This window comes from Gymnogyps californianus, chromosome 18 (assembly GCF_018139145.2).
Source record: "Gymnogyps californianus isolate 813 chromosome 18, ASM1813914v2, whole genome shotgun sequence".
Taxonomy (NCBI): domain Eukaryota; kingdom Metazoa; phylum Chordata; class Aves; order Accipitriformes; family Cathartidae; genus Gymnogyps; species Gymnogyps californianus.
Window position 1 is genome coordinate 10,130,422 of NC_059488.1, and position 11,735 is coordinate 10,142,156.

Sequence of the window (11,735 nt, forward strand, 5' to 3'; positions counted from 1 at the left end):
ATGTTGGTGCCAACGGTTTTGGTAACAGCACCGATACTGCGAGGTTATTTGTTTGTGCCTGCTATGGCTTTGACCCCACTTCTGGGGGTGCCGGGCCCCGGCATCTGTCCACCCCAGCTCTGCAGGTCAGGCAGCTGGCTGTGCAGGGAGCTGCCTGCGGGCAGGCAGAGAGGCTGGATGCTAGGGCTTGGGGTGGCAGGGGAGGGCAGGGAAGGGCCCGTGGGGAGGCAGGAGTGCCGTGGGGACGCCATGCCGGCCCACGGGCCCATGCCTCAGCCCCACGCTGGGACAGGCAGGCGGGTACCAGCCTGCAGGCAGGCGAGGAGGAAGAGGAGGAGGAGTTAGTGCTCGTTGCGGGCAGCCTTCCCAGGCAGCCTTCCCAGCTCGGGGCAGAGCAGGTGGAGGGACGGAGGGGACGCAGCCTCTCGCCCGGCCGGGGAGATGGAGTGGCTGAGCCAGCGCTGCCCGCTGCTGCCCGCTGCCCAGGGCTGTCCCCGGCCAGGTCGCGGCACCTTGCTGCTGGTAAGTGGGAGCCCTCCGGCAGTGCCAGGGCTGGCTCCGGGCTTGGGATGGGGGGACGCGGATGACCCGCTGGGGAGCGCGGTGTATGCCAACCCAAGCGACCGTGGAAATGCCTCTGTCTATACCTTTATAAGGGAACCTCTGCAAAAAAAAAAAAAAAGATCATGCAGGAGGAATGTACTCTCAGTCTCTGCAGAGAGGGAAGCAAATTTCTTCGGAGTTTTTTTCCACTTGTGCCGAGGAAGCTCACAGCATACTCAAGATTGCCACAAGTTGTGTTTGGTTTGGTTTTGGGTTTTTTTTTTTGTACAGAATCTCCTCAAAACTAGGCAAAAAGTCCTAACATGGTAATTTTAAACCGTAAAGCTGTTTTTAGTTCACCAAAGGCAAAACAAATCTTGCAGAAATCTTAGTCTCTCTAAACTCAGCTATCAACTATATGACTATGCTGGTCAGTGCTTTTCAGTGAAATACTTAAAATCTCACAGCAGGTTTTTCAGTTTTGTTCACTTCAACATTTTGGCAGTCATGAGTTTATTCAGTTTAGCAGGTGGGAATCCTGAAGTTTCACTCCTTCACTTTTGCACCATCCCTTGGCAAATACAATTATTCTGGGGAAAAAAGGGGGCTTTTATCTTTCTTTTCAGAAAAAAGGAGGGGGAGAACACCCAAAAAAGCAAGAGAGTGGTCACTCTTGTACTAACATTCAATTACAAATGTTCGTGGGGATTTCCTCATCACATGCACATACATCTTGCAAGAAGATTAATGATCGCCATGCTGAACAGGTTGGATTTTTTTTTTTCCTGAGCAGGGAGCATGATTACATTCTAATCTGGAAAAATAGTTACACCAGCATATCTCTGTTTGGCTTGTAACTATCTGAGTAGCTTCTGGGATTTGTTGCATAATATTTGTTAAATGGCTTAGTGGAAAAAAGAGCACAAAAGAAGCTCTAAAAATTATTATGAGAAACCTTGTGATAACAAAGAATATTTCCTCAAATGGATTGGAAAAGAGGAGACAACCAATATAGCACATCAGTCATTTTCCAAACGGAAAGGAGCTCCTGTCTTTGTGGTGACAAGAGAGATTTTTTTAATTCCATCTTTTTTAAAAAAAAAACTCTGACACTGGCCCTGTAATGGGAGGGTTTTCAGAGGACAAAGGAGGGTGGGAATAAGGGGAAAAAAGGAATATATTTTTAGTCTTATAGGCTTTTTTTATCACTGTAGTTGAATAAGGGCCAGATGCTGTTTATTTCAAAAACAAGACAAAAGACAAAGAGAAGAGCAGCTGTGCAGAGACAGCGAGCGCTGCAGCCCCGGCTACGGGCACCATCCTTCGGCTATTACTCAGCACACCAAATTAACCTTGCTATTCCAGCAACGTCCCCGCTGAGATAATTATGTATTTTCACGTGACTGTGTTTATGGCATGTGAGTACAAAGAGCAGCTAAGGAGCTTGCCAGGAATAGCATCTCATGTACAGCAAAATCAACTTGTTGCCACAGCACTGTCAGCCCACGGAGAGAGCGTTATTGTTTTCTGCAGCCCAGTCGGACAGAGACAGCCCTACAGACCTGGGCTGTGTCCATTAGGATTTCTGCGCCCAAAAGGATCCAATTTCACTGTCCTATTAGTATCAGATAATTAAGATGAAATGTACTTAAAACCTGCATTTAAGTCTTACCCTCCCTTGCCTGCTGTGTGAGCCTGTATCATAGCCTGGGTAGGCTGCACAACATCTATCAGCAGAAGAGGATAATCGTCCCGGGCTGACAGGGCAGGACGAAAGCTCTCCGGGTCCCGGCACAGACTGTATTATCCCAGGCTTCCCAGGGCTCTGCTCCCACATCAGGCTCCAGCCCAAATCCCATGGCCAGGTCCTTACTCCTACCTGACATACCGCTCTCCTCCTTTCCGCATCCCCGGGGAGGCAGAGGGTCCCGTCCCCACCATTTCCCAGAGGGGTGGACGTGCCTCACCCTGGGCGCACAGCTAAAGGATGGCTGCAGGATGTGTCCTCGCAGGGAAGATGTGCTTGGTGTGGGAGCCACGCCTGGTGGTTCCTTTCTTGCTCTTTTTTGCAATGGGAATGTATTTTAACAGAGAGAGTCAGTGACTTCCCTCCTTCTTCTTCTTTGGAAAACCAGTCCTGGCTGCTGAGGCCGTGTGGCAGGGTCTGTAACCCCCATTAGTCTGGGGTGTGACGACCTGCAGCAGAGGTCTGGGCACCTCTGGGCTGATACAGCCTCAAAAACTGACCCTTTCCTGCCCTGAGCACTTGGCGCAGTACTAGACTGGCCCCATTGGAGGGGAATGAATCTCCCTATGAGCATGTTTTCACTTAAATTACAACTAGCATTACTGTAATGTTGAAAGGGGACTGGAGACTTCCCTTGAGCCACAGAAAATGTAGATGCTTAGTTTACAAAATGCAGTATTTCACCTAACATCATCACTCATATGTTTTTCATTTGAGGTGGTGACTCTGTCTTTGCTGATGTACCCAGTGCTGAGGAGTCTCGCTCTTCAGCTGCACTCTGCCGTCACCGGCAGCTACGTCTCTGGGACCCACTCCATTGCCTTCATCAACTGCCTCAACGAGCAGATTGCCAAGGATATTGCAAGGTACAGAGACGCCTCCCCTGCTTGTCTGCTTGAATTGTTCGAAAGCCGCTTCTTGTGGAATAAAGCTTTTCCTTGTCCCTCGAGAGGATCTGTACTTCTCTGTACTTTGCACTTCTACTCAAACGGTGCTCCTTTTCTCTTACACACTCTCTCTCTCTCTGTATCACGTATCCACTTACCAAGAGCTGTGCTTTCTAAAAGAAAGCTAACAATTGCCTCTGAAGTCAATGCCACGGTAACATCAAGCCAATTCTCAATTTTGCCTTTTGTTTTCAAGACCCATTTTAAAGCCATGGCCCTAAATCTCTGGGCCCTCAGATGGATTAAGCCCCAGCCCCATGTTCTCTGATCTGCCACAGTTTTTCTTCTTCTCCAGAACAACACAGATAACAAATTCCAGGAGAGGGGTTTATGGAGAGGGACAAAGCACAGTACGCTGCCATGTGTATGAAAATAAATAAAAGACAAAAGTGGTTCACAGCAAACACAGAGCAGGCACTTGTGAGGTACCGCCTGGAAGCCTGCACTCTGCTCACCAGACAAACTTCAGGGAATGAGGGCTTTACCTTGATTTTTTTTATTTTTCCTCTTTTAATGTATGAGATACTTTGCATGATATTTTGCATGCAGAGTTTTTTTTAACACATCTGTCAGTCCCTGACTCAATAGATGGTCTGTTCAAAGTACTGAAACCATGTTGACTGGGGAAATGTTTATGATGGACCATTAAGTTTCCTGCAACACCTCCTGCGCTGTTTACCCTGCTACCCTGCTGCTTGCCAAAAACTCTCCGTCTTCTGTAAAGTGTTCCCAAACAGTCGTTCAGGAACTGACAGGCTACTGAAAGGGATTTTGTGTCACCTTAAATACTGCAACTGTATTAAGAAATTCAAATAGTATCTGCGCTGCTTGATGTCTTCTGAAAAAAGGAGTAACTGTACATGGCTGGTGAAAAGAGCCTCAGTTCCTGAAAATGCTTCATCTTAACAGCTTTGCAAATGTTTCCCACTCTTTGTTCCTTATCTTGCAGGGAAGGGAGAGGAAATAAATCACTCCCCATTACTAAGATATATGTACCTTCCTTGTGTTTTTACTGGTGGAGTAATTATTCCTTTGTTCTGGAATTTGGATGAATGAGCCATGGTTGTAGAGGATGACAAAGGGCTTCTACACTCATTTTCCCACACACCTTTTTCCTGTGCTGTCGTGTTTATTCTTCCTTTACATTGCTCAGTGGAGCACTCACTCTGATGGATCAGTCTGCAAGGAAATTTTCCGCTGGTTTTAAGGAAAAGGAGTTCAAGGTTTGTGAAAGCCGATTAGCTGCAGGTAGAATTCAGCATCTGGCTTGTTTGTTGTGTCAGTTCTAACCCAGTTTATCTGGATTACTATTAACTTAAAATCCTCAGAAGAAACCCCCGAGTCCACACAGGAGACCTAGCCTCTCCCCTGTGCCTGCTGTGAGAAGTTGACCCCTTCGGGCTGGACGGTGTGGCCACTGCACCTCACATAACTTAGCTAACACCCGAGCAGCCTGTCAGCCTCCAGTTCTGCCTTAGATTTGTGCATATCATTTTCTTTGCTTTTCTGCTTATTAATATTTCATCTGTCTCAATTCAGAGCCTATTGTGAGGCAGGGACAAAGAAACACACATTAAGTACCCAACCCAAAGATATCATGTATTATGCAGACGTTTTCCACAGATCACATTCAGCTTCTTATAATGTTTCCCGTTCCCATGGTGGCCGCTTGTTTCGCTCAGCTTGCTAGAACAAAGTTCAGGATCTCAGTTAGGCTCACAGTTTATTGGGACAGAGCAGAAGCAATCAGAAGGTACTCACCCAAATCAAAAGGTTCCTGCGCTAAAGTGACTTGGAAGTTGCAGGCAGCAAAAATAAAATGATTTGTGCCATGTGTTTGACACGACAAACGCAGCAGGGATATCTCCGCTCATGCTGCTGCAGTTTGTTGGTCTACAGATTAACTCAAGATGCTCTACAAGCATTAAGTGCCTAGAACTGGCTACACATGGTGAGAGCAAACAACCCGGAGCCTCCTCGGATGGCTGTCCTCTCAGGCCACGGTCCCTTTGAGCCATCGGCAGAGAGAAGTCCACCTCCATCGCCTTGCTCTGCTTAAACATTAAACCTGATCCCACGAGTTAGCTGGGTCCTGGCACTGGTTCTCCAGTTCACTGCTGGAGTGGCAAGATGTTGTAGGATCATCGGGAAGAGCTGCTTTCCTCCCAGCGCCCGGGCTGCTCCCGATTCCTCGCTGTCCTGCAGCAGAGCCCGTGCAGCCCCACGAGGGCACCTTTGCCTTGTGCTCGTAGTTGCAAGGTGTAAACCTCCGCAAACAGCCAGAGAGAAAGCAGGGCTGATAATGAAGACGTGCAAAGGAGCTTACGCACATTCAAACAAGAGCCCAGCTTTCCTTACGGGTCAGAGGCCAGATTGCAAGGCATGATGCAGTTGCACATTAGCACCTTGGCCGGGGTATCTTCAGGTCACAGCCGTGGGGGAGGCACCTCTCGCGCTCCTTCTGCTCGTCTTCGGGGGCGTGCTAGCCAGCGACCAAGTCTGTCATATTTTTACAGTTCGTAATGTTGTCTTTTTGAAAGCTAAGAGTTTCTTATAGTTTGTTTTGTAGTCACCTCCAGGCTGTATCATACCCTGGATGTAAGGATAATAAATTTTTAACTTGCTCTGAGCCAAAAGCATTCTGGAGGGTGTTTTGAATTGGAGCGGTAGTTAATTGGAATGGTTTTAATTCTTTAGCTCACTAAGAGTTAATTTTTGCAGATTGTTGAATCGATCCTTCCAATATCTAATAACTCATGTCTTCTCTGCAGTTCAAGGTCATCTAGAAGTTAAATGTTTGCATTGTCAAAGCACTTGGTACAAAGTAGCGCCCGGTGAGGCCAGTGTTAAAGAAAACCGAAGGTGAAGTCACTAGTGCAGTGCCTTTAACAGAGCTGCCTGCAAGAGGGACGGGGCTGCCATCTCTGTGAGAAGGGCCCAGACATTGCTGTGGTCAGAAAACACAACATTTGACCTAGTTCTTCTAAAAATCCACCCTGAGATTGCTTCAGTACTCTTTAATCACTTAAATATCACTTCTGCTGGCAGACCCAAGCAGCTCTGCAATAACAAATCAGCCCACAACTAAAGGAGGCAGCCGGAGGGAAGGAATTTATTCAGGCTTCAGATTTCTAGGACATTTTGGGTAGAAAAACCTTGATGTTGTTAATTTAACAAGATCCACATTTAGTCTGCTGCGCGAGGAAGAGGCACAGTTTGACAGCATAAATACACGACTGGGAGACAAACCCCTTCGCCTCCGTCCCAGCCCCAGCCCTCGCGGCCCCACGGCTCAGCCCCTGCCCCGGTGTCCCCGCGGCGAGGTGGGCACAGGGCTGACGGTGGGCAGGGTCCTCGCACCGAGCGAGGCACAGGTCCCGTGTGCTGCTGCAGGCCAGGAGCAACACCCAACCTTCCTGCTCGGCAGGGAGGGATGGCAGGGAGGGTCCCAGAGCCCTGCGAGGAGGACCTGAGCTGAAGCAGCTCCAGCTGGAGGTCACCTTTGCCTCTGCTTTCTCAGGGTAATAATTAACCCCAAATCCCACGTCTCCAATGTCAAAGCTGCTGCTGGCGGTCAGGGGCAGCACGAGGGAATGTCCCCGCGGCTGGGGGCAGGCACTAACTCCCCCTCCTGTCTCACCCAGGGCCATCATGGATAAGAAGCTGGCTGCCTACGTGAACATCCTGCCGAAGAGCTCGGCCTTGTAAGTTGGGCTGAATGTTCCCCAAGGGAGGAGGCAAACCCGGGCTCCCCAGGGAGGGAAGGAGGAGATGGACACCCCACAGCCCCGGGGAGAGGAGGCAGTTTCCAGAACGCTGCTGGGTCTGTTTGTTGTTGTGGGTGGTAGAGATGATCCTCACCCATGCAAAGTGCGCTAAGCTTAGTAAGGAGTGCAGATGCTCCGACTGCCAGTGGGGACCATTTATTTATTGGTTACTTGGGTACATGGAGATCTAGCAAAGAGCAAGGTGATTTATGGTCCTGAGGACATGGCGCCTGTTTTTAGAGGATCTAAAAAGAAGCGAAGATAGGGACCAGAAAAGGCCTTTACAATATTAAGCAGCACTTTCAGAAAGGAAGAACAGTATCTTTGACCTTGAAATACAACCAGCCATGCTCTGCAGGTATCCTCAGCCATCCACGCAAAGGGATTGCACTTGTTAGAGGGCTCATGCTCATGTCCAACCCTGCCTGCTCCAGCTGATTTCTCTTCCATGCCCCGCTCAGGAGACACCGCGACGCCTCTGAATGGCTCCTTGCACAGGGACCCAGCGCGCAGATGAAATCACGATGGCCTTCTGTCAACATAAACGTTTTGAAAGGTCATATCTGACTCATGAGGAGTACATCTCCTCTCCTGCAGGGAAAGAGAGGAAAAAAGCGTGATGCTGCCGCGCTCAGCCTCCCAGCTGCAGCCATGCCGCAGTCCCTGCAGGCACCGTCCCCTGGCCGCTGCTTGGAGCAGGGCCACCACCACACAGCCCCCCACGGTCACCCCAGTCCCAGCTCCTTTGCCCTGCCATCCCCCCTGGGCAGCTCTCTCGAGGCTGGCACAGCCAAGGAGGCTCTGGTCTGTAAATCTGGGGTGCTCAGTCGCGGGCACAGCAGACTTTTGGGGCCAGCGATGCTTCCTGAGCACCACTTTATAAAGGAATAGCCACACGTAGAAAGCACCAAGCAGGGAAACTACCCCCCCCAGGGGAATCAGCATGGCTGCACCCAGAGCTGTATTTGCTGATGCTTCTTTTCATTTAAATCTAGGTATTTCTGGAAAGGGGAACTGGAAGAATCCACTGAAATACTACTGGTAGGTGACAATTCCCCGCGTCACAAAAATCCCGGTCCCAGACAGCCCCAGCCAAAAGGGGCTGCAAGGGTGGTTTGGGGAGGGTGGCACCAACCTGCCCGAGATTTGGGACAGTACCTAGGGACCCCGAGCACCCATCTGCAGGCGTGGCAGTGGCGGCTGGGGGTGGCAGCCTGGCTCAGCCCCTCATGTTGCCACCACAGGGGACATCCCCTGAGGAAAAGCCTAGGAAGGGCTCCTATCCCACCGCCCGCTGCCGGCCGTGCTGGATGGGCGCAGTGGAACTGCGCATGCAGGATTGCTCCGTCCCCTTTACTTCTTCCTTGTTTTTTTGTTTTGTTTTGTTTTTTTACTCTCCACAGTTAGTGAAAACAAGGACATCCAAAATAGATGAATTGTCCAACTACGTCAGGTGAGGCTCTGGCTCTGTGGGAGCACGGGGTTTCCTATTCAAGGTAGGCTGCCATCTCCTGCTCAGGCTTTGGGAGTCAGGTTCCTTGAGCCCCTTCCCACCCAGGGGGGGTTTAAGTGCTCCTGATGTACGTTGTGAGCCAGCAAAACCCAGAGATGGCATCAGCAAAAAAGAAAAGTTTGGCGGGAATATCAGCTCTTGGTCTTCAACCAGCGCCTCCGTACTGGGTACAAGGAGGGATTCTCCTTCTCCTAACACAGGTTATTCCCTGGCTGCCTCCTGGCGGGATTTCCTGCGTTTCCCAAGCACTGAGTGGTGAGCACAACCAGCTTTCGGCCAGGGCCCCTGGCAGTCAGCTGCTGGCTGTGGTAAACCCCAAACTCAAAGCAAAATTCTCACGTGGCAAAAAGAAGATGCGGGTGCTTTGAAGTCAGTGGAGAGCGTGGGGCAGGGCTGGTGCGCACGGCTGGGAGCGGAGACCTCTGCTTCCTGCGCCTGCGAGCGGGAGCGGGTCTGTTCTGCCACGGGGCTGACGGTGACACTGTTCCTCTGCGTCTGTTTCCACTTTAGATCCATCCATCCCTTTGAAATTCCTGAAATCATCAGCCTGCCTATTGACCAAGGAAACCCTCTCTACCTCAAATGGATAGAAGAAAGTGTCCCACGGGACTAACTGAACAGTGCAGGAAGCACCTCGCTTTTGGGGAGACCAGGTGAAATGTGCTGAGCCGCGCTGGTCTCCCTGCGCAGGCAGGAGTTACGCATATGTGGGGAGGCAGTTTATATCTTCACGGGTTTGCTATAACACAGAAGCTTGGGATTGGGAATTTCGTTTGCACTCGAAACATCCCCTCCTTGGCCTGACCCTGTGCTCCAGGGAGCACTGAGCAGCCCGGAGGCGGCGCAGGCTGAAGTGGGGAAGGGCTACGTGCACCAAGGGCTGTTGCAGCATTGCGGATGAGGATACGCAGAGATGCTCATGTCAGGACAGTGCAGCATTTGGGGGCTGTCTCAGACCGCCAGCAGCAAATGCCAGCTGGTAGCCATGGCCTGGCAGCCCCCGGCAGCCCCTCCAGCGCCGTGCGTCCCCACAGCCAGCGCCTCAAACCCTGCCTGGCCCCCCTGCTCCCCCGCAGCGGCTGTCGCAGCATCCTGCACCGCTCTGCCTCCTGCTTCCCCAGCCCGGAGGCAGCAGGATGTGGCTGGGCACCCCGCGATGCGCCAGCTCACGCCCTCTCCTGCTGTCATGCAACGTGCTGGTTCGAGTCTGACAAAACCCAAAGAAATGGCAAACTTGAGCAGACGCTGCAAGCATTTACCAGGAGACGCAAGCAGCGTGCGCACTGAGCCTGCCCTACCTGCCGAGCCGGGGAGAGTCAGGCTGAGCTGGGCAACATCCACTGCCAGTTCAGGAAAACCAAGTGCCAGCAGGACCAGGGCATCGCCTGGCTGCGGAGCATCGCCCCGGCCATGCATCCCCTCCCCATGCCTGAACGGTGGCTTTCTACCCGGGCCAAGTTTAACCGTGTAAAAAGATGCTCATGTTAATAGTTTAACGGGACATAACTTATGGAACAATATTGAGTTATTTATGTGACTGGGAAGGGAATAAACAGGAGCGTTGCTTACCTGGGCAGGCTCACATGTTGTCGTGGTTTGTGGGCGCAGCGTCCGCAGTGAGCTGGGCAGGAGGAAGGGCCCGTCGTGGGTTCGCAGTGACTCTCTCCAGCCCGATGCTAACCGATGCTCCGCTGGCTCCTACCTGCTCGTCTCGGGCTCGTGGAGAAATGGTACAGGGCGTTTTGCAGGCATTGAGAGCTGTGCCTACGGGCTTGTGTGGCCCCATCAGCCATCAGAGGTAGTGTGGGGAAGGCTCGCAGGTGCAGGAAAGAGAAGACAAGAGGGAAAATGGTCTGAGCTCTGAGAGCAGGAAACTTTTCAGTGCTAAGTCTAAAGAAGCAGGGTACCAGCCAGGCACCTTGTCTGGCAAAAAGGAACAAAGCACATGAAGCGAGCACCAGCACCCCCAGGCCAGGTCTGCACCGCACTCAAAGCTAAGCTTTGTTTAGCCCTGTCAGGGCTACGTTGTGCGATGTGCAAGTTTTAGGCTAAGATTAAGTGGATGGGGGCCATTTGGGACCTCACCAGGCAGCAGGACTGTGAGTGAGGGCAGCCCCTCTCTACAAAACCCATCACTGCAAGGGGTGTCCCTGTCCCCCGCTGTCCCCGCACCCCGCTGGGCTGTGCCCACACTCGCCCCTTCGCATCCTTCTGCCGTTCTTGTGCTTCACAGCAGCATCTCTCCGGCTGAGGGCACACCTCGCCCTGGCATGGAGCACGACCCAGCAGCACCGGCTGCATCGTGGCGGGCACTGGGCATCGGCCCGGGAGCACACACTGACCCCCAGTGCCCAAACTCAATAATCCTGACACTACAAAGGACCAGTGATGTTAAAAAAAGGACTTTTTAATTGTACATCAGACATATTAATTACAACTTGGGTATAACAAGAGTTGGTTATTACAAGCAGCAACCTGAACTCATAAATCTTTAGAAGGTGCACAGAGTCATTATAATATCTATTACAGCTAATGCAAAATATACTTTGCAACAAAAATATTTTTAAAGGTTCCACATTCAATTCTCTGCAAGAGGCCAGGAGGAGAGGAGAGGGAACAGAGAGGGAGAGGACAGGAACCGGGGCCACGTGTTGTGGGCGCTCCCACGAGTGCAGTGTCCATTGGCACATCCCACGGGAATAACCCCGCTCGGCCCTGGCACAGCTCTTGGCAGCCCCCGGCCCCCCAGGCAGCAACTCGGACAATAACAAGGGCTTCATAGGCACTCGTGAAAGGGAAATACTTTAAGCGATCCTTTGGTGACAAAGCCAAGGCAGGACGGGGAGCGACCCGGCTGGCTGCAGGCGCTGCACCCCTCCCTGCCAAGGATGGGGAGTCCTGGCAGCACGTCTCCCAAAAGGACGGGGCCCCTCCGGAGACGCTCCCCTCCCGATGAGCTGAGATGCAGACCCTGAGGGTGCCAAGCACCTCTCCCCAAGGCACATCTGACCCCGCTCGGCTCAAACCATCTCATGGTTGGAGCTGGACAGAGCCTTCTCTCCCAGACCTCGCCCCACACAAGCGGCCAACAGCTTCTCCACCGAGCACGACACTGGGCACACAGCACCGGACAACTTGTCAGGAAGGAGTTAAAAATGCTTTTACCTGCTGAGCCAAATATTCAGGCTCCTGGTACTGGCACCGAAGCAGCTCACGCC

The 11,735-nt window shown here is 51.8% G+C and overlaps 1 protein-coding gene across 1 annotated transcript; it reads left to right on the forward strand.

Moving 5' to 3' along the window:
- Positions 1 to 441: 441 nt before the first annotated feature.
- Positions 442 to 10,090, forward strand: CUTA (cutA divalent cation tolerance homolog). Its single transcript, XM_050908014.1, has 6 exons — positions 442 to 522; positions 3,008 to 3,156; positions 6,882 to 6,941; positions 8,000 to 8,045; positions 8,408 to 8,457; positions 9,028 to 10,090. The coding sequence occupies exons 1-6, from the start codon at positions 442 to 444 to the stop codon at positions 9,128 to 9,130; spliced, it is 489 nt and encodes a 162-aa protein (XP_050763971.1). The 3' UTR covers positions 9,131 to 10,090.
- Positions 10,091 to 11,735: the final 1,645 nt, after the last annotated feature.

Coding starts and splice junctions, on each gene's coding strand:
- CUTA (XM_050908014.1), top strand. CDS start 442: ATGGAGTGGCTGAGCCAGCGCTGCCCGCTGCTGCCCGCTGCCCAGGGC. Junction 6,942..7,999: donor CTGCCGAAGAGCTCGGCCTT/GTAAGTTGGGCT, acceptor ATTTAAATCTAG/GTATTTCTGGAAAGGGGAAC. Junction 8,458..9,027: donor GAATTGTCCAACTACGTCAG/GTGAGGCTCTGG, acceptor TTTCCACTTTAG/ATCCATCCATCCCTTTGAAA.